The sequence below is a fragment of the Myotis daubentonii genome, chromosome 9, assembly GCF_963259705.1.
Source record: "Myotis daubentonii chromosome 9, mMyoDau2.1, whole genome shotgun sequence".
In the NCBI taxonomy this organism is placed as follows: Eukaryota; Metazoa; Chordata; class Mammalia; order Chiroptera; family Vespertilionidae; genus Myotis; species Myotis daubentonii.
Window position 1 is genome coordinate 47,573,128 of NC_081848.1, and position 21,914 is coordinate 47,595,041.

The window sequence follows — 21,914 nt, forward strand, 5'->3', positions numbered from 1 at the left end:
GCTTAGTATAATGCTCTCCAGTTCCATCTATGTTGTTGCAAATGGTAATGATCGATCTAGAGACAAATGGTAGGGGAGGTGTGGTTAGAGAGCAACCAAAGGACTTGTATGCATGTATATCAGCATAACCAATGGACACAGACACTGGGGTGGTGGGGGCTTGCCCAGGGTGGGAATGGCTGGGGGATGGGAAGGGAGGTCACTTGGGGAAAAAGGAGACATATGTAAAACGTTAGACAATTAAATAAATAAATAAATAAATAAATAAATAAATAAATAAATAAAGTTTTTTAAAAAAGTAACCTTCCTTCTTCATCTAGAAAGGAGCCACGTCATACAAATTAGCCCCCAGTAGAGTTTCTTTTGGGGACTCCTTAATGTATTTTGTCAAATAGATTCCTGAAAAGAAAGAACTAGTAGCTAAATAGAGCTTTCAGGTATCTTCTGAGTTGGCTTGAAGAGGCTCACTGGCAGAGGTACTGTGGGAGGAATCCTGCTGGTCACACTCATGTCACAGGGCACCAGAAGCTTTATAACTACCAGAATCACTGATTTCAATCCTTACACTATCTGTATAGCATGGACACCATCTCTTTCAGGTGATGAGATCTTGGGTGGCAACACGATTCTTTCAAGGAGTTCCAGATGCTTCCAGCTGTTAATTCCAAAGACTGCATTCAAAGAGCATAAAACTTATTTGAAAATATTTATAATTGTAGATGCCACAAATGGTGGGTGAAGTAAAGATAAAACAATTATTTTTTTCTGGATGCTCTGGTCTTTGTGAATGCACATTTATTCTTTACTTTGAAAATTTTCTTCAGAATAACACAATGAAATTTATGAGTCTAGAATACTATGAAACTTAGTACATTATCCATTCATCTGCAAAAGAGGTCTTCATTATACAGTGTGTATTATTTAAATCAGACTACTTTAGTACCACCAATATGTTCTACCAATTTTCTCATGGCCTCTTTAACCTCCTTGTTTCTCAGACTGTAGATAAGGGGGTTCAACATCGGGATCACCACCGTGTAGAACACAGACACCACTTTGTTTTGTTCAGTTGAGTAGCTGGACTTGGGCATCACATAAATGAATGCAATGGTCCCATAGAAGAGAGTGACTGCTGTGAGGTGGGAGGTGCAGGTGGAGAAGGCTTGGTGGCTCCGCTTGATGGAGTGGATCTTCAGGATTGAAAAAAGGATATAGACATAAGACAGAACAATGATAAACACAGTGACCACAATGATGGAGCTGGAAGAAATGGCTGGAATTATTTCAGAAGTAAAATCATGAGAAGAGGAAAGCTTCAGAAGTGGTGAATAGTCACAGAAAAAGTGATTGATTTTATTTGGTCCACAGAATGATAGACTTAATAAACAGCCAGTAAATGTCCAAGCATTCACATATCCGCCTAGGTCGCAAATCCCTACTAAGAAAATACAGATTCTGAGGGACATGTGGATGGAGTAGAGCAGTGGAGAGCAGATGGCCACATAGTGGTCATAGGCCTTGACAGCCAGCAGAAAGCACTCAGCTATCCCAAATGTGACTGTAGAACAGAGTTGGGCTATACAACCAGCAACACAGATAGAGGTTTCTTCCCTGAGGAAGTCCATGAGCATAACAGGTGTGACTGATGAGGAGTAACCAATGTCTACAAAGGCCAAATGGCAGAGGAAAAGATACATTGGGGCATGAAGTTGTGGGCTGCTTCTGATTATCATGATTATGCTGACATTGCCCATTAAGGTGACAATGTAGATTCCTAGAAACACAATAAATAAAATGACACAAATGGTAGTATCCTCTGTTAACCCCAAAATAATGAACTCTGTCACAGTTGTATAGTTTTTAGTCCCCATCTACGCTGGAAATGGTGCCCACTGAAAGCAAGTCCTCGGGTTACGTCGGAGATCTGTTCCTACAGAGCGATGTAAAGATTTTCGCCGTAAGTCGGAACTCACCTACATAAGCACCTACATCACTCACATGGAGCTCATACACAGCAGTAATGAAGTGAAACAGTAAAAAGAAATTAAAATAAAGATAACAATTTCTGACCTTTACCTGTGGTAAATAAATAATAAAAAACATAAAGCACATATGTACATACGTTGAAATGACAGAACTTTTTTTTTATATAAATAAACTGGAAGCCCGTTGCACGAAGATTTGCACAATAGGCCTTCCTTCCCCTGGTTGCCGGCACCAGTTTTCCTCTGGCACCCAAGACCCAGGCCTTTGGTCTGGCTGGAGCAGAGAAGCCAAGCCTCATCAGTCGTCAGTCTTTGCTCCAAGCCTGCGTATGCAAAGTAACCGCCATCTTTGTTGGGTTAATTTGCATAGTCACTCTGATTGGTTGGTGGGTGTAGCGGGGTGACACTGATTTGCATATTTCTCTTTTATTAGTGTAGATGGGAGATGGTGACGTAACCACGAAATGATATATGTCGAGTCCGACGTAACCCAAGGACTGTCTGTAAGTGGATATTAGAAGAAAATATTATAATTGTACACTTATTTTACAGTTATTATATAATAAAAATTACAGAAACATAGACACACTAGTGTAAATTTGAATATGAAATATGCTTTCATATTCAATACCTCATATTAAACGATATTGTATTTATTTATTGATATAAGCAAGGAATAAAATGAATTGTTTTAACTTAGCAAACATAAACAGACATGGAACTTTATTAACTAACTATGGACCCAAAACAAAATGAAATCTTACAATTTTAAAGAAAATAGATGTGAATGACACAAATTCAGTCATTCACGAATGCCATTATGGCATGGAAGCAAAGGATTGTGCAAATGCCATGAGCTTTGGAGCCATACAGGCCTAGAGTCAAATTCCAGCTTTGCCAGGGACTCTGTGGAATCTTAGACAATCTGCATCCCTTCATTACTTTATTTGTTAAATATATATATATGTATATCTATAGCTGGTAGGATTCTTGTGTCAAATAAGATAATGTAGTTGATAACAGCAAGCCCAGCTCACAGAGATAAGTGAATGCTCAACAAATGATTTAGAATAACCAAACCTTAACTTCTAATGCAAAAATTTTAAAAAAATTTCTCTTATCAATATAAAAAGAAATTATTACCTGCAGATGTTGGTACCTCAACAATAAGGACAATTGCCAAAGAATTGTCATTATAGAGCAAGGCTATATTTATGAGATTTGCGGTCTTTTGGGACATAGCCCCTTGAGTACATTACTTGTTTGTGAACATTCGACTAAAAACCCATCAAAATAGAGAAGAAAGAACAGCTAAACATTCTTTTGAGTGTGCAAGAAAACTTTTGATGGATTGCTAAATCTTTCTAACTATTTTGGGACTCACAAGAATAAACATAATATACCAGATAGAAATTCTTCAGGGAAAAAAATAAATGCCTATGTTTTTCATACATTTCTAGATGATGCCACCTATATTTTTAACTAGATGTTTTATTTTGAGATAAGTATAGATTCATGTACAGTTGTAAGAAAATTACAAAAATCCCATATACCCTTTACTAAATTTCTCCAAATGCTAGCATCTTGCAAAACTATAGTACAATAGCATTTCATGAATTTTTTAATTGTTATATCTCTCTCTGTCTCCAGTAATTTTCTTTGCACTGAAGACTACCTTATTTGACATTAATATAGCTACTCTTGCTATCTTTCAATTAAAGTTTATATGCTATATCTTTTTCATCTTTTAACGTTCAACAAATTTATAACATTATATTAAGTTCTATAACAATTAAGATTTGTATTTCTATTTTTGTTTTCAAGTTACATACAAAATATGTCTTAAGCTTGTGCATTTACAAATTAAGTACTTGGTGGAGGAGTATGCAAACAAATAATAATAGTACAATGACAAGTACAAAAACAATATAAAGCATGGGCAAAACAGGAATTTAAAATTTCAAAGTGGGCATGAGTAAATATGAAACAAAAAGATCCTCATAGTCAACTACATTTGCTTATGAATAAGTTAAAATGTCCCGAACAATTATAATAAAGGGTGGCATGTCACAATAGCTTTGAAACATGAATTAGTTAATGAATTCTATAGTTATAGGTATGCAGTTGGTCATTAAAGTACATTTTTTCACATAAACTTCTATTAAAAAGAGCAGGAAAGAAAAGGTCATGAGTGTTCAGTCTAGCAATGAATGTTCCACGAGCTCTTTAGATGTCTGTGTGAGAGGAGGACACACCTGCAGTCAACATCTTACTATCTTGTTGCTCATTCATCTTTTTTTATCTTATGATGCTTTAACTTTAGTATGAAGAAGTCAGCAGTGCTCCATATTTTAATATCAAACTTACATTTCCCTCTATACCAAATAGAGCCTAGAAATTCTCCTCTCTAACCAGAATGAAAAGTCACAGATTTACATGCTACAAGTTACTTAAAAGGCAAACTTGACTAGGAAGTTGCCATAAGAACTGCCTACAGATCTGAACCACACTTCTGTTCCAGTGTCTTCCTCTTTGGTGTGAATTACAGAACTTGGGAATTGCTGAGAGAGAGAAAATGCACTTCCTAATTGGAGAATGCTCTCACCTTAGCTCTGCCTTGCTTTGAATGCTGAGGTTGAGAGTAGTGTTCTTTGCAGCAATGCTTTATGGGTGGTGCTACATCACGGTAATTAATGACCTCGAGAACCAGTCTTTCCCTAGTGGCCATGAGGAAAGACCCGATGCATAGAAAAACTGACCTGGATATATCAGGTGGTACTGATGGCCCCAATTTCAATCTTGAGGGGATGTGGACAGGAGAGTGAAAGTAAGGAGGCGTATGGGACCATTAGAACATTTAGTCGCTGACCTGGTTTTGAATATGATTTTATTCTTTTTTTAATATATTTTATTGACTTTTTACAGAGGGGAAGGGAGAGGGACAGAGAGTTAGAAACATTGATGAGAGAAAAACATCGATCAGCTGCCTCCTGCACACCCCCTACTGGGGATGTGCCCACAACCACGGTACATGCCCTTGACTGGAATCGAACCCAGGACCCTTCAGTCTGCAGGCCAATGCTCTATTCACTGAGCCAAACCAGTTACGGCTGATTTTATTCTTTAATTCAATTGGAAATATATAACAGTAGGGAAAATGCTAATAGGAGATAGGAAGACTGCTTTCCTCTTACACTATCTGTTGTGATAAATATGCTAGTCATGGCCATCTTTTCTTTGCAAGCAAAAATATCCCATAGGTGTGTTACAGGTTAGTGAAAAGCTAGGAAAATTATTAAGCAAGAAGAGTAGGGAAACTGAGACAAGAAAGTTAAACACAGCCAAACAGTTTGGGGAGCTTGCAGCTAGTTTGTAAATAACAAAGCCATCATTTTCCCCAACCAAGGACACTTGTCTCTGACCAGAGAATATGTAACATAAATCAACCTGGGACTGTTGGGGCTGTGGAGAGAAGAGGGAATGCTGAAAGCCTATCTCACTGAACAAAAAAGTCAACCATTTTTGAGAAAGGGAAAAGCGGGGGGGGGGGGTGGTGGGCAGTTTTATTTCACTGCTTAAACAGTGAAGCTAGTAGTCTCTGGGCTTGTCAAGGTAAAATCCCCATATGCTTCTCTTTAATTCTGGGAAAGTTATAACAAAGTAAAAGGAAGGACGCTGAGAGTTAATCTGTACCAAGCTATTCAGCCGAGGAATTTTTTAAAAACCAATAGACAAAAGGGTGTATAACCCCTTGAACTCCCACTGCACTGGCTCTTCAGATTAGCTAAGAGCCAATCCATGCTTCATGTCTGATGATAGATTTGCTTACCTTGCTTCTTTAATAAATATGCATGCTTTACTTTCTTAATAAATTCACTTTAACACAACACAATTATCTAGAGTCACTCATTTGAACTCATTCATAGGAGAACATAACTGAGAAGCGGACAGCCCTATCCCTCTGACTCGGGAGGCTTTCCAATAACACCTCTCTGGTGTCTGTAGCAGGTGTGCCCTAATCATACAATCTTTGCATAACCTCACCTAATTCCCCATAAAACATTAACTGGGCCCCCACCCCAGCCACCACTTCAAGGCAACTCACTGCAAATGCCCTGCCAAGGGCAGGATGAATGTCTCCAAGCATCGAAGGACTTGGGAATCATCCTGAGAACATGCACCCAAGCATCACAATCTGAGTCATCATTAGTTACCCCAGGATAACTCAGGGATTTCAATCCCCAAGGGTGGTTTAAATCAAATGTAAAATCTCTCACAGAAATTCAATATGAACTATTCCCTTGGCACCCAGGAAGCTCTGGAATAACAAGAGATAGCAGACTCATTACACTTGAGCTTTATAAATACTTACAGGTTTGTTGGTGTGGAACACAGAAACCAAGCCTTCCAGCAAGACATGAAGAAGCCGACTGGAAATACTCTAAGTGGATGCTTCCTGGGCATTGGGAATCCTGGCTGTCCGATAGGTACTCGGTAAGGTGTATTCACTTCTAAGGCTGTCATGGTAAAAACTACAGGGCAGCCAAGAGAGGAGTTTCAGTTCTGGAAGAGGACAGGGCTTAAAGACATTGCTTCTCAGAGAAGCAAATGGGGAAGGATTGGTTGAGACTCACTTGGAAGAGCTGGAATGTTTTGTCATTGTATTAGTCTGAGGAAAGGATAGCAGGGACCTAAACTCACGAAGCCTCTGAAATTGCATGCAAAATATTGTATGAATGAAACTTTCCTTGGAACAGATACTTAGCTTCCATCTGATTCTCAAAGTTGTTCATTGCCCCTCCCTTCCCAGGGGCTAAGAATATTTCCTAGGTTATTCAGCAAAGTTGTCTGAATTGTTCAAACAATGAATAGTAAAACACAAAACAACATTCTGAATGTCAAAGGTTGACTACATTAGTTAAACATCAATGAAGGTTAAAAGTGCTTAAAAGAACTAAGAAAAAGCAGTATTGAACTCACCCTAATATGCCTAAACCTTTCTCATAGGAGTTCAAATTAGAAAAAAAAAAAAGAGGAAAAACAAAATCAATAAATTAGCACTGAGGAGTCATAAATGGGAGTGGGTATAGTTTCAGCTGAGGGCTCTGGAGTCAGCCTACCTGTTTTCAGATCCTGGTTCATTTGCTTTACCTGCTTTGTGAATTTGGAAAAACTGAATATTTCTATGTCTCCATTTCCTCGTTAAGAAAATGAGGAAAATGATAGCTATATATTAAATAAAATAATGAGTGTAAAATAGAATCTTGGCAAAGTGTTCAAATCACTAATTATCATTAAGTTTGAGAATAATTAAATCACAAGACTCATTTTTTTAAAAGGGCCATTTTTTTCTCTTAGGTAGAAAATTGCAAGTCAAACATTTATTATTAGAGATTTATTATTTTGTTTTTCCTGGAATTTGTCATCAGGTCTAGTTATATTCTAAGAACTAATAGACTGAACACTGATGTTATCAAAAAGCTTCAATCGTAATTGCCCTTGAAGGAAAGGCAGAAAAACATCTCTTTTGGATAAATGATACATAAATATTTAGCTAATAGAAAGTTTTTAAAATCTAGACACTCGAAAGCATTAACTGCATCTCATAGAAACTTCAGAGGCAACTGTGCCACCATATCATTATAGCTAACGTAGTAAAAATTTTATCGTGCAAAAGCTGTTGAGTAAGGCTAGGTTGCCCACTGGCTTCTTGGGGTCTTCCAGTTACTAAACCATTTCAGTTACTAAACCAGACCAGTCATAGTTTGAGGTGAGAACAGTTATACAGACAACCCCGACTTACAATGATTTGATTTACAATCTTTTGATTTTACAGAGGTGGGAAAGCAGTATGCATTCAGTAGAAGCCATACTTTGAATTTGCTCTGGTGATATGTGGCACGATACTCTCTTGTGATGCTGGGCAGTGACAGCGAGCTGCAGCTCCCAGTCAGGCATGTGATCACAGGGGGAACATCCGGTGCTCTACAGTGTGCTGTGTTGCCAACCTTTTTGTTGAGTCCTGTGTTTTGTGTTTTTGCATCCCATCATGTCTACAAAATGCCCATCTGTGTCTCCTGCTTCTGGTAAGAAGAGGAAGGCAGTTACTAAGTGTTTGAGCACATTTAAGGTAGGCTAGGCTAAGCTATGATGTTTGGTAAGTTAGGTGTATTAAACGACATTTTAAATTTACAATGGGTTTATCAGGATGTAACGTCATTGTAAGTCAAGAAATATTTGGAGTAGGAAGACTTTACCAATTCTAGAAATGAATTCAGAGTCCAGAACAAGAAACATTTTACTGAGTAAGATTGTTTCCGTGCCTGAAGATCTCCAAGTTTGTCCTTGTTCTGAGCTACTATTGAGAGAGAAAAGACTACAGCAAAACAGGTCTCATCTGTCATAAGCCAGGAGTGTCATAAATGTCCATATTTAAGGTTGCTTACAATTTCCTGATATGAGCTAATCTGAACATCTTAGGGCACCTAAGACTGCTGCTCCCATCCCCAGCCCTTAAAGATACACTTTTCCCAAATATATGTCCTTTAACTAAACCTTGCTGTTACTTATTTTTCTCTCCCTGAATGATCTCATTAATTTTCACAGCTTTTACGGTTTTCTGCCTATTGATGACTCCCAATCAGTATGACTAGCTCTGACCGTATGATAGACATCTGTTAGGTCTGATCAAATATTTGAATTGATACCCCCTCCCCTGGGAACTGACCTCTAGGCCACTTCACAATGGACATTCCACTTGCTTAGACCACATTCCACTTGCTTAGACCATTATCTCTTCCCTCTGGACTTTCCCAGAATCCGGAACTGCACAGAGAATTCTTCACCCAGAAAGAACTCGCCTAGAGTCCTTTAAAAACCTCTGATTCCCTGTCTTTGGGTGCTGGCGCCATTTTGGAGCTCAGCCTATCTGGGTTTCCTGATGACCTAATGAATTCATAATTCTTTACCCCTTTTGGCTTTGTGTGTTCCTCCTTTGGCAACCCTAACAACATCCACTATCTTTCAAACCAAATTCAAGACCCTTCCCCCCTGTTCCACTCCTAACTCAGACTTTCTCTTTCTACTGCACCACACCCCATGGGACAAGTGCAGGCCCAGAGTCCATTCTATTCCCTCCTTTTAGATCATAACCCAGATAACAGGACCCTAAAATTCCTTGCCCAAATGGCCCCTTGCTTACTCCCAGAGTCTATAAGAGTCACTTTTTCAGGTCACCTTTGTAAGGGAGAACCACACTGCTGGTGTTCACACGCCTAGGCCTCGAGGGTAGCCAAGGGATAGCTGTTTGCAGGGGCTGAACAGAGTGTGCACATGCAGGCTGGCATTGCCACACATCTGCAGCCACATGTGGGCTGGAGACAGGTTCTCTTCACCTCCTCATCCCAGCATGAACTCCAAGAATCCCGAGTACTCTTTCTTCCAAGTTATTATAAAGGTAAATTTGTTAAGGAGGGAGGATAGAACATATTTTATTGACTTGTTTTCTTTATTTTTAACTTTCGCATATTAAGCATATGATATGCAGGCCCCTGTGTGTTATTCTTGCCCAGTGTCAAAGGCAGGCTTGCTCCTAGGGAGCCTGTTCTTAACCACACCAAATACTTGCAGTTCTTCAATGCCTTGTCTTCCTCAAACATCAGTTACATTGCAAACAATTTTCAGTGCATAGATCAAACGAATGGCTGATTTTCTTAGCAACGAGCTCGGTAAATAAAGTGCTTAAAAGACCAACAACATAAAAAATTAACAAAGGAACTGAACTGACCAAACATAGAAAAAGAAATACATATGTAAATAATTGTTTGACAAAATGCTAACCCCCTACTCATAAATTTTTTAAAACATACAAATCAAGAGGACATGAGTTACCAATATTCACCATCACAGTTGGCAAAGGTTTAAAATATGATAAAACAGGGTCACAATATTATTGTGACAAAATCAGTATTCTTGTACAATAATATTGGGAGTATAATTTTGTGCAACCTGCTTAAAGGTCAATTTATCAATCTGCATCAAAAGAGAAAATGAATGAGCTCAGACTTTCCTGAGTCTGTCTTATCAGAATGAAGCCCGTTGGCTTAGGACAGCCTTTAACCATTGGGAGTGTGAAGCACAATTTTTGTCATCTGGTTCTAGAACAAAGAGGTAAGAAGCTTTTGTTAAGTATTTAATCATTTTGAAGCCATATTTGTTTCTTTTTCCAACAAGAGAGAGACCAAAATGGCCAGAGGCAATTGTACCACACTGACAGAATTTGTCCTCATGGGATTCACAGACCGTCCTGAGCTTCAACTTCCGCTCTTTGTGGCGTTTCTCTTAATTTATCTCATCACCCTAGTGGGAAACCTTGGCATGATCCTGCTCATCAAGATGGATTCCAGGCTCCACACCCCCATGTACTATTTCCTCAGCCATCTGGCATTCATTGATCTTTGTTACTCATCTTCCATTGGACCCAAGATGCTGAAAAATTTATTGGTGAAGAAAAAAACCATCTCCTTTTTGGGCTGTTTTGCCCAGCTGTACTTCTCCAGTGCTTTTGCCACTACCGAATGCTTCATCTTGGCCACAATGGCCTATGACCGCTACATGGCTATCTGCAATCCCCTGATTTACACAGCCATTATGACTCAGCAGGTCTGCCAGGAGTTGGTGATAGGCGTCTATACCTATGGCTTCCTAAACTCCATGATACAGACAGTTCTGACTTTCCAGTTGTCTTTCTGTGACTCCAATGTCATCCATTATTTCTACTGTGCTGACCCCCCTCTCCTTGCCCTCTCCTGTTCAGATACCCACAACAAAGAAAAGCAGCTCTTGATCTTCTCAGCAGTGAACCTCACTGGGTCTTTCCTGACTGTCCTCATCTCCTACATTTGCATCCTCTCTTGCATCATAAAAATCCAATCTTCCAAAGGCAAATGCAAAGCATTTTCTACCTGTGCCTCACACCTCACCGTGGTCATCATCTTCTATGGAACGTTGTTTTTCATGTACCTGCAGCAGCCTAAAGCAAGGAATTCATGGGAGTACAACAAAGTGGTCTCTGTGTTTTACAGTCTTGTAATTCCCATGCTCAACCCCCTGATCTATAGCCTGAGGAACACGGAAGTAAAGGACACCCTGAAAAAGATGATAGAGGGCAAAGAGTCACAGTGAGTGAGTTAGCAGAATGTAGCATTGGGGAAGTATGATAAACTGATGTGGTATGACCAGTCTGATTGAAATTTAACAGGCCAGTTGCTATCCAATTAGGAAGCAAACAGTCAATCCAATTTGTATTTTTAATGACTAAAAGTACCAGGTCACTTGCTTGACATAGCAATATTTAATTCAATCAGTTATCATGGACTAATCAGGATTTACAAGCTAGACTCTTAATAACTGTGTCCTTCATATGTTGAAAATGAAGTGACTCACTACAAGTTAGTTAATAATATGAGCTCTAAACTTAAAAAGATTTGGAAAAGCAACTTTCCAGGTAAAAAGTATAAATTAATGAAGCTGGGTACAAAACCCAGACATGAATACCTATGTTGTTGGAAACATTTTCCAGCTTAAAACAGACAATATAGTAGCAAATCATTTCTTAGTCTTAGAAATGTATTTCTGTATAATATATTGCTATAGACGCTGGTTAAGCTTCATAAAAAGTTTACTATTAAATGTAGTTGAAATGCTGCCTGCTTAAAATGGACAATAGAAAAAATAATATTGCAGCAATAAAAAGGGAGGAAAGAATTTTAAAACTATGAATCAGTTAAATTTGGGGTTTCTTTTATTGTTTATTTAGAAAAGAAAGTTTAATTAGAAGAGATAAAGAGGATTTAGGGTACTTGCAGAAATGTTGAAAGTAGTCCAACAGCCAGGGTTTAGTGTTTCTAGTCTCTGAAGGTGCAGCTGTGGTGATTTTTAGGGGGGAGGGTGAGAGAGAGGAAGAGCATCATACATGAACTTAGAAAGGGAAAGAGCTGAGAGCCTCTTAGGAAACCAGGCAGAGTGTGCATGCCTCTGAGAAATGAAATTATTGCCTTAATTTGGGTGACTTAGAGAAATACTTTCATTTTGTAACATTTTCCATGTACTTTATTTCTGTTTTCTCAGCTCTGATATGACAACTTTCTTGGAGATATAGCTATATATATGTTCTTGCTGTTAGTGGGGATAGGTGAAAGAAAAATCTCTTAATTTTTTATTCAGGTAAGAATATAAGCACTCTATGGTTTTTCTAAGTCTCAATTCTAATACTTTTTTTAAAAATAGTTCTTAAGATACACACATTGCCATAAACCATTAGATTTTTCCCTAAAACTTTTTTCAAGTGTGATTACTATTTTCACTTGTTTTTTAAATGGCTAACAACATATATCACTAGCCAACTACAAATAAGTTCAATATTAATCAAGAAACTAAAGGGTTCCTTTTCCCCCCAGATTAAAACTTCAAATAATTGATGGGATCTTTGTTTTACTGCTGCTTGTGATCTAAGTTTAGAAAAATTTAAAAAGTTAAATATTTATAACTTCTCTTATTTAGCTCAGAAACCTTTCTGGAGAATTCAATTACAAAAATTACATCCCTAAACTCTTGGGGATGGGGTGTGGGCTTGGTTAAAGCGAAAAATAATACAGAGTGAGGAAAGGTATGAAGCAAGCCCAGGAGGCAGAAGAGCTTGCATAGGCAAGAGCAACAACAGAGCAAGCAAAGTGGGGAGGATAATGCTGACGGATAATGTGAGATCGATTATTAGATCCCGAGCTCCCTGAGACTTAGCAGGTTACTACTCTGCACCCCAGGACCTACCACAGCTCCTGACACAGAACAGACACACAATAACTGCTGGCCGAACCGAATTGAACTCTTCTATTTTCATTCCTAATTCCATGGATAGGTGGGCATGGTGCCCAGTAGTGGCCCTGTGGTTGGGAAATATCAGGGAGAAGAAAGTAACTAGGGTTACAACAGGAAGACTTCCCAGTAGTCCCCCCCCCACTTCCCCAACGAGATTAACATATTTAAGGCAGGAAGACATATGAGGGCAACAACACAACCTGACCAGTGAAAGAGATGCATTTGGGAAGTTGGTATGTGATTGGGAAGATGGTAGTAGCTGGAGTTGTCGATGGACCATGACAGGCAAGGAACTGTTCGTTACTCTACTGAGATAAAGAAAGCGAGCAGGTACCGGCCCTTAGATGAGAAATTGTCTTTAATAAAAAGACACAGCATTATTTAAATTTTTTTTCAAACTATTTTCATGTCAGTTTAGCTTAGAAAGAGGAAAAAAAACACATATTTTAATACATACCTCTCACAAATGAATTATGGTCTAAGAAGAGTACATTTCATCATTTCTTAAGTTCTTTTTAGAGAAAACTGAATAAAAGAACGTCAAGAATAAAAGAACTCCCCCATAATGCCCACCCAGTGGTTGAATGTATGTACTTTGTTCTATGTGCTTCCTTGATTTCCTGTAAAGCAAAGTAGAAAATTAAGAATATTATATTTATAGATTATGATGGATATAAGTCCATGTTATCCTAAATTTCCCAAAGACCTAAAAAGCAAAGAAAGGTATGTGGAAGGGTCTGCATCAGCTAAATTTGGGGCTAATACTTCCTATTTCTTTTCCCATTGAGACTCCTTAGTCTTATAAATATATCTCCTAGGTTTGCATCTTTAATAAGTAAGAAAATTCCTCAATCAATTGCTTACATTGTTAAAAATGTATGGCACACTATACATAAATGTAGTATTAAAATGACAATATTTAAGCCGGAAGAAAAACCAACATGATTATGCATCTTTCTTCATGTGTAAAGTAAGACTGTTTCTGTCAGTACTCATAACAATTATACTAGTTTTTCAGCCCAAAATAAACAAATATATTGTGAATAAGTAAATGTCACCAAAACAAAAATTTTACCTTTATCAGATTTTAAAAGCCTAACATTTCATTGAAAGTGAAAATAAAATTGCTCCACATTTAAATAAAATGTAAAAGATAATCCTAAAAATGAATGCTATTTGCCAACATTCACTATATAGACAATTCCATTAAAATAATCTAATAAACACGAACTGTGCATATGTATATATAATTTTATACTCATTTGCACGTAAAATGCGGAATTTTTCAATCTGCCTAAATTTAAATGTCTTATTTCTCCTTACTTAAATACTCTTGATTTGCCATGCTTGGGAACATGCCAGAAGGATTTTTGATGGTGTTGATCATAGAAAAGGAAACACGAGAGGACAAATATCTACTCATTATCTTTCATATTATTTGATGTATATAAGTATTACAGAATCTTGAGAATTTTTAAATCTCAAATGTGTGCCCCCGAATTTTCATCTCTGCCCTGGATGAATAATCCTAGCATTCGTTGGAGAGCAAGGTGGAATAGGAAAAGATGAATTAATTGCTTAAGTGTGGCTCCCAGTTAAGTGGTGCATCCACCAGAGAGGTAGGGAGCCCCTGATGTCAGAAGTTGGGGAGTTAAGGCTCCTGGGAAGGTAACGGATTTAGCCTGTTCTTCCAAGCTCTTCTCCTTTTTTTGCCTTAAAAATACAAACATGTTGTAGCCCTAACCAGTTCGGCTCAGTGGATAGAGCGTCAGCCTGCGGACTGAAAGGTCCCAGGTTTGATTCCGGTCAAGGGCATGTACCTTGGTTGCGGGCACATCCCCAGTGGGAGATGTGCAGGAGGCAGCTGATCGATGTTTCTCTCTCATCGATGTTTCTAACTCTATTCCTCTCCCCTCCTCTCTGTAAAAAATCAATAAAATATATTTTTAAAAATACAAACATGTTGTAAATATCTAGAACTTCCATCTCTGATAAGATAGGGAAAGTTGAAACAGGAAAGCATAATCTTCATTTATTTTAAGTAAATAATTCTGTCTTACTCCATTGCAAAAGCGTAACCGTCCTAACAGTTTCTAGGTTTTATTCAGTGATCTGAAAGAAAATGTTCTCCAACCTGCAGCTTCTGGCCCCCTTACAGACAATCCTGTTTGCTGACCACCTGGACTTGGTCCAAGGAGCAGAGCTAGAACAATGAGCCAGCCAGGCTCAAGCACTGTCCAGGCCACCTCAGGTTCACCCTCAGCCAGGGACCCTACAGGACAGCGGGTTTCTGAGACCTGGGCAAGCATAAGGAGAGCTCTCTGAGTTTCTCACAGAAGGTTTATATTCCATCTTTATTGTCTTTCCTCTTTAAAAGAACCATTTTTAAATGGTTCTTTAATATTATATATATATATATATATATGTATATATATATATATATATATATATATATATATATATATATATATTATTGATTTCAGAGAGGAGGGGAGAGGGAGAGAGAGATAAGAAACATCAATGATGAAATAGAATCATTGATTGGCTGCCTCCTGCATGCCCCCTATTGAGGATCAAGCCCACAACTTGGGCATGTACTCCAACTGGGAATCAAACCGTGACCTCCTGATTCATAGGTCAACACTCAACCACTGAGCTGCCACGGCCAAGCTAAAAGAATCATTTTTAACTCTCCTCATCCCTATCATCTCCTGTTTCATCTGAAAGCTGATCTCATGAATGGTTTATTACTTATCATCTGCCTTAAGCAAAAGTAGCAACTAGCTTTCCTTAGAATTCTTTCAAATGCAGAATATAAATTAACTAGAGGCCCAGTGCACGAAATTCGGGTACTCCCTCCCTTCCCAGCCACCTGCTGCCGCAGGCCAGGGCCTCCCTCCCTTTCCTGGGCTGCCCACCCCCTGGTCAAACTCCTGGAAGAACTCCAGCCGAGGGGACAATTTGCATACTATGCTTTTATTATATAGGGTGTTTAAGTTAATGTAATAATAGAGCAATAATTAAAAGAAAACTCTACTGTTACTAATATTGGGTGAGACATTTTTATAAAGAAATATTAAAAACATCTGTCACATTTATTGGACTGTTTCCTTCTTACATGAGGATCTAAGGCTGGGCAGCAGGGGAGGAAAGAGTGCAGAGGAGAGGTCTTGGGGAGAAGCTGATGTGTCACTTCTCAGACTCTGTGGAGGTTCTGGCTATGGCTTTATTTCTTTGAGGAAAAGGTAAAATCTTTCAAGTACTGATGGACGCTACAGGAAAATGTAGCATTGCCTATTAAATACAGTAAATCCTCAATAAAAGTTAACTGAATCTTGGTTTCATCTCTCTCAATCTTGCTTTCCACCTCTGTCTCATACCCACATCATTATTGTTGTCATCATCATCATCATCACAATCACATAGATGTTCTCTTGGGACCACAAGCTCAAAATCTTAATGATCAAATTGACCATCATCTTCTACTTTACAGCCAACTTCTGTTTTTCACAGTTTTGTAAATGCTACTTTCCCCCAGTCACCTGGTTCAAAAAAACTTATAGTTACTTTTGACCTCTCCTTTTTTATCTTCACATTTCAAAAAGGAGATACGATTTATTCATTATTTACCTGTGCATTAACACAGGACTTGTTGCATCAGTCCCCTTTCTTTCCAGTCTTATTACCAGCCTCATCAGTACATTCAGGCTCCGGAGCCTCCCTGTGACTGTGCTTCTCATCCCCCCACCTCAGAGGTCCTCAGTAGATTCACAAATGTGTGAGTATAGCGTATGTTACTATCGGCATTTCAGACCAGTGGGGAAACAATGCACTTATCAGTAAATTAGGGCAATTGCAAGACATAAACACATTTATATGTCTTACACTTTTATCAAAATAAATTCAAGATTAATCTGATCTTAATGTAATAAGTAGAACCTTAAAAATGCTTGAAGTGTAGATGAATGGTTGCTAGTCTGGAAATAGGAAAAGCCTTCCTAAGAAGATAAATAAGCTTAGAAATTATAAATAAAAAGTTTGAAAATTTAGGTGATATGGAAATTTCAAATTTCTATATGACAATAATCGGTAAATACAGGCAAAAATCAAATGGCAAAATAGTCACACTATATATGATAGAATAATAATGGACAGAAGAGAGATAAATCAATAAAAGGGTGGGGACAAGATATGAACAGACAACTCACAAAAGAAGAAATATAAATGGTTTGACATATGCAAAAGATGTTCAATCTCATTGGTAACAAGAAAATGTAAATTAATGCAATAATGAGATTATTTTTCACCTATCACATTGGCAAAGATAGTAAAGAATATTAATAACCAGGTGATAGTATAGGAAAAGAGGCATGCTTACAGGCTGCTTTTGAGAGTGTAAATTGGTATAAAATTTCTAAAGGGCATTTTTATAATATTCACTAAAAGCCTTACAGTGAAACACCTTTTTGATCCAGCAATTTTCTTTACAAGAATTTATTTGATGAAAATACTCTAAGAAATGTACAAAGATATATGTATTTTGCAACTTACTATAATCTATACCAGCCGTGGGCAAACTATGGCCCGTGGGCAGGATCCAGCCCGTGTGAAATGAATAAAACTAAAAAAAAAAAAAAAAAAAGACCGTACCCTTTTATGTAATGATGTTTACTTTGAATTTATATTAGTTCACACAAACACTCCATCCATGCTTTTGTTCCGGCCCTCCGGTCCAGTTTAAGAACCCATTGTGGCCCTCGAATCAAAAAGTTAGCCCACCCCTGATCTATACTAATAAAAGGGTAATATGCTAATTAGACTGGACATCATTCCGGACGTCCAGAGGACAAAGCTGGAGCTGGAGGGAAGCCAAGGTCCCAGGTGCCTGCCGGTGGCTGGAGGGAAGCCCTCCCGGGTGCCAGTTAGAAGCCGGTGCCGGGGGTGGGGGGTTGCGGGGGAGGAAGGCTACTCTTGCACGAATTTCATGCATCGGGCCTCTAGTAATCTTTATGACAGTAAAACATCAGTAGCCATATAAAGATATCAATAAAGGATTGATTAAGTAAGTTAAGGAATAGCAAAACAATAATATATAACATGTAATAATGCAGCAATTAAAATTATGTAGATTATTTTATTTTGTTTTAAATTATTTTACTGATTTTTTTACAGAGAGAAAGGGAGAGGGATAGAGAGTTAGAAACATCGATGAGAGAACATCCATTAGCTGCCTCCTGCACACCCCCTCCTGGGGATGACCCCTCAACCAAGATACATGCCCTTGACTGGAATCAAACCCGGGACCTTTCAGTCCGCAGGCCGATGCTCTATCCACTGAGCCAAACCGGCTAGGGCTATGTAGATTATTTTATTTTCATGAAAGTGCTCATGAAATATGTATAAAAGAGTCAAATTATGCATCTGAGGTCATTTTATCTTTTGTAATCATATATGTGAAATATATAGAGATACAGATTGTGGTAGTGAGTGATTGGTATTGGTCATTTCTAGGTGATAGAATACCAGGTGCCTTTTACTGATTTCTTGTTTTAGAAATAAACAAAAAATAAGAAATCAATCCTATTCAAGATATAGTCTTAAACCCTCAGCCAAGATTCTATTCTAAATTTTTAACTCCAAATTACCTTCTGAGTGCCCAGTGCCAAGCCTACAGGAAGGGAGGCAAGTTAAAAGGATGCACCACAATCTACACGAATGGTGTGTGAGTAAGGATAGTGGGAGGGGAGGGGAAGAATGAGACAATGGAGGAGTAAAAGATGATGCAGGGTTTCATATCTGACTGGGAGGCCACTGGCCAAAGGAGAAGATGGTGTAGCAGAAAGATGCTGGTGTTCACGCAGCAACACAGAGCCTTGAACATAGCAGTGGTCTGATGTTTTTTAAAAATAGATGAATGTGGATCCATATGATTCTTATTATATTCAATTGTATCAGTGCTGTATCCAAATTATTTCTGGAGGTTCCAGAAGACACTAGTAGAGGCATTTTGATGCATTAAAGGAAACATTGAATTGGGAACCAGGAAATCTGTTTTACCCAACTGGCTGTATGTCACCTCACCCTTTCCTCTGCCTAGGAGTCTGCACAGGGACTTAGTACCACTTTTTGAAAGAGGTCTTCCCTGACTTCCAGGTCTGAAGAAAAAGGAAGAATTCGAGTTCCATTCTCACTCATCTGGTTGTCAGAATTCAGCCTAGGAACTCACAGATCTCTGCCCTTCTTGTCTAGACTTGCCACTGACATATTTAGTTTGTTGGACTTAACAGGCATAAAGAATGTAGCAAGGAGTCTGCTCAGAATCACCAGGATATCAACCCACTGTCACGGGTCCTAACCCCACGCCTAACGTGTACTGGGCTCTCACTTCCCTTCAGACACCACGCTAAGCACTTTGCGTGCGTGGGAATGTCTCATTTCTCATCACAATGGCACATCCTATTATGGTTGACCACAAAAGAGATCAGTAAAGTGGACCCCAGAGAAGCTAAGTGACATCCTGGATCACACACACAGTGTGCAGAGGGTGGAGGTCAGATTCAGATGTGGGGAGGTTGGTCATCTGCCGTTACTTACAGAGGTGCAGGCCCTCCTGAGAGTTTTTACAGCTTTTTTTTTCCCCACTAAATTTTTCACTTTCCTTTTAAGAAAAAAAATGAGAAGTATGGTGGCTTGGCTGGCATGTTATTGGGCGGGGGACTGTAGATAGCACCAAAGCCCTCTGGTCGGTGCTGCCTGTCTAAATGATGGGGCTGGGTTCAGGGGCCAAACTGCTTCTGGGGAGCCCTGTAGTGGGCTGCGACCTCTTGTTCCAGCGCTCACCAGGGCTGAACTGCTTCCCCACTGTTCTCATCATGAAAGCCCAGAGCAGGGATTGGCAGGAGAGCGGGGGACCGGTGCCCTGGATGCCAGATTGTTCTCAGCGGTTACCTCAGCGCAGGAGAAAGCTTTTTGCACTTGGTCTGCCCTCCGCACCAGGAGCCTAGCTTGCTTTTGTCCAGTGTGTTCTCAGGTACATAATATGGTAAGGTCTTCCTGAAGGCTTTGCACATTCTCCCCCAAAGAACACACACTTGAGGCTCCTATGACGAGAGGTGGCTCTCCTCCGAGGGCCAGTCTGTAAATCACTCGCATCAGAGTAGATGTCTGAGCCCTGAAATTCCCTTTACTTCCAAATTCTCCAGGATCAAATTACCGGCACAATTCAGAAAGCATTAGAGCAGACCCAATTTTTTTGACAACTTAAATCCTACCTGAAGCTCTCAATTTTGTAGTGAAAACCATATTTGAGAAGTGATATATGAGGACCTAATAATTTCTAAAATTCTGGAATAATGATAAAAGAAAAGAAAGGAACAGCCTCTAAAACCTTATTGACTTTGCGTGGTTAGTAAAGGAGCAACAGATAATTTATAAGCCCCTGCGTATAACATAACTAAGAGGAAATACTTTAATTAAGAGACTTTAAAGCATGTTTTACAATAATATTCCAAGTTATGGTACCTTTAAAAACTTTGCTAAATTCAGGCATATTTTAATAAAAACATTGATTTACAATTTGAGTGAGTTGAACTGAACTGTCGGTGATGTTACATCTTCTGATGAGTTAAAGCCTAACTTTTTAAACTTACTTACGTTAACTATAATGCTGAGTTATACTTTTTAAATGACTTTTAAAAAAAAATACCTGAGGCAAAGCAGCTAGAAGCCACTTACTTGCTATCATGGATGTCTCGTCACCAGGTTCATACTGTGGAGTAAGTGGGGGGAGTGTGTCGAGTCTGAGTTTTAAATAACTTGAGAAAATGGGTTTTTGCCATTTCCCCCGGGATTTAATACTAATCCTGCTGTTGAGAAAATTATGTGGATATTATTAGGAAAGTTATAGCACTTGTACCTTCTTGGAAAATATGAGCATTGTAGTCACAGTGCAGTCTGCTTTTCTAGCCTTTCTCAACTCTATGCAAGGTGCATGTTATGTCTGCTTTCATCTGATTTTATTTGTGTTCCTTTCTTCGTTATAAAAGCAGTGACAGCCTGAAACTGCAAGCCCAGTAGAAATCATGCAAAAACAAACCATTTGGCCAGGCCAACAGGAAACGGCCCACTTTCTCCTCCACGGGCTTCCTCTGCTACCCCCACCTCCTCTGTTGGAAATGGTTGTTGATAAGCTTGTTTGTCCCACTCAAGTGTAAGCTCCTTAGGACAGAAAGTGCCCTTAATCGGTCTGGATGCTCAGCTTCTTTGCGTTTTGTTGGTGTTCACTCCGCCCTCCATTCATATACAGTGGTGCTGGTCCTTGTAGAAGAGTGCAGGCGATGCCTCACACTTCAGAACAGTGTGCCACTTAAAAGCAGAATGTGTCAGCCAAGGCAGCAAGAAGGTTGGCAGAGCAACAAACAGTAGTGCCATCTGGAAAACCATCCACGGCACGGGTCCTGTGGGCCCCACCCAAATATCTGGTCCTCCTGATTTGGAGAATGGACATATCAAGACAGCAGAACCTCCTGCCATTTAATGCCACATCACAGCAGAACTCCCCGCTCTGATTCCAAGCTCACTAGTTAAGCAGGAGAAGGAGGGTTTCCGGGGCACTTGAACTTAGATTTCTTTCCCGCCCCTCCCCCCATTATCCTTTTCCCCCCCTTTTCTTTATTTTTATTGTTGCCACTATTACAGCTGTCCCCATTTCCCGCACTTTTGCTCGCCTTCACCCAGCCCCCCCACCCCCCTTCCTTCTGGCCATCACCACATTGTTGTCTGTGTCTATGGATTATGCAGATAGAACTTAGAGTTTGAATGTTTCCTATTGTAATTGATTAAAGTGGCATCTGACTATATTCACAAGTCTCTTGTGAGCTTTGTTAGGGTGACCCAGAATCCCTGAATCCGCTCTGGGACATGGATGGTGGTGAATTTACATTTTGGTCCCTTTTTGATGACCCACCAACCTCCAAAAGCATTCTCTTTTGCATTTTCTCAGCCGCAGGCTGGGTTCTGAGTGGTTAAGGCTGAATGAGACATGATCACTGCAAG

General features: G+C 39.2%; 2 protein-coding genes across 2 annotated transcripts; one reads left to right on the plus strand and one right to left on the minus strand.

Moving 5' to 3' along the window:
- Window positions 1–936: 936 nt before the first annotated feature.
- LOC132241898 (olfactory receptor 5P3) lies at window positions 937–1,871 on the minus strand. Its single transcript, XM_059710854.1, is given in 2 exon segments — window positions 937–956; window positions 959–1,871. Coding segments are annotated over 2 exon segments (933 nt in total).
- Window positions 1,872–10,229: 8,358 nt separating this feature from the next.
- Window positions 10,230–11,168, plus strand: LOC132242203 (olfactory receptor 8U9-like). Its single transcript, XM_059711114.1, has one exon. It carries the CDS (start codon window positions 10,230–10,232, stop codon window positions 11,166–11,168), a length of 939 nt encoding a protein of 312 aa, XP_059567097.1.
- Window positions 11,169–21,914: the final 10,746 nt, after the last annotated feature.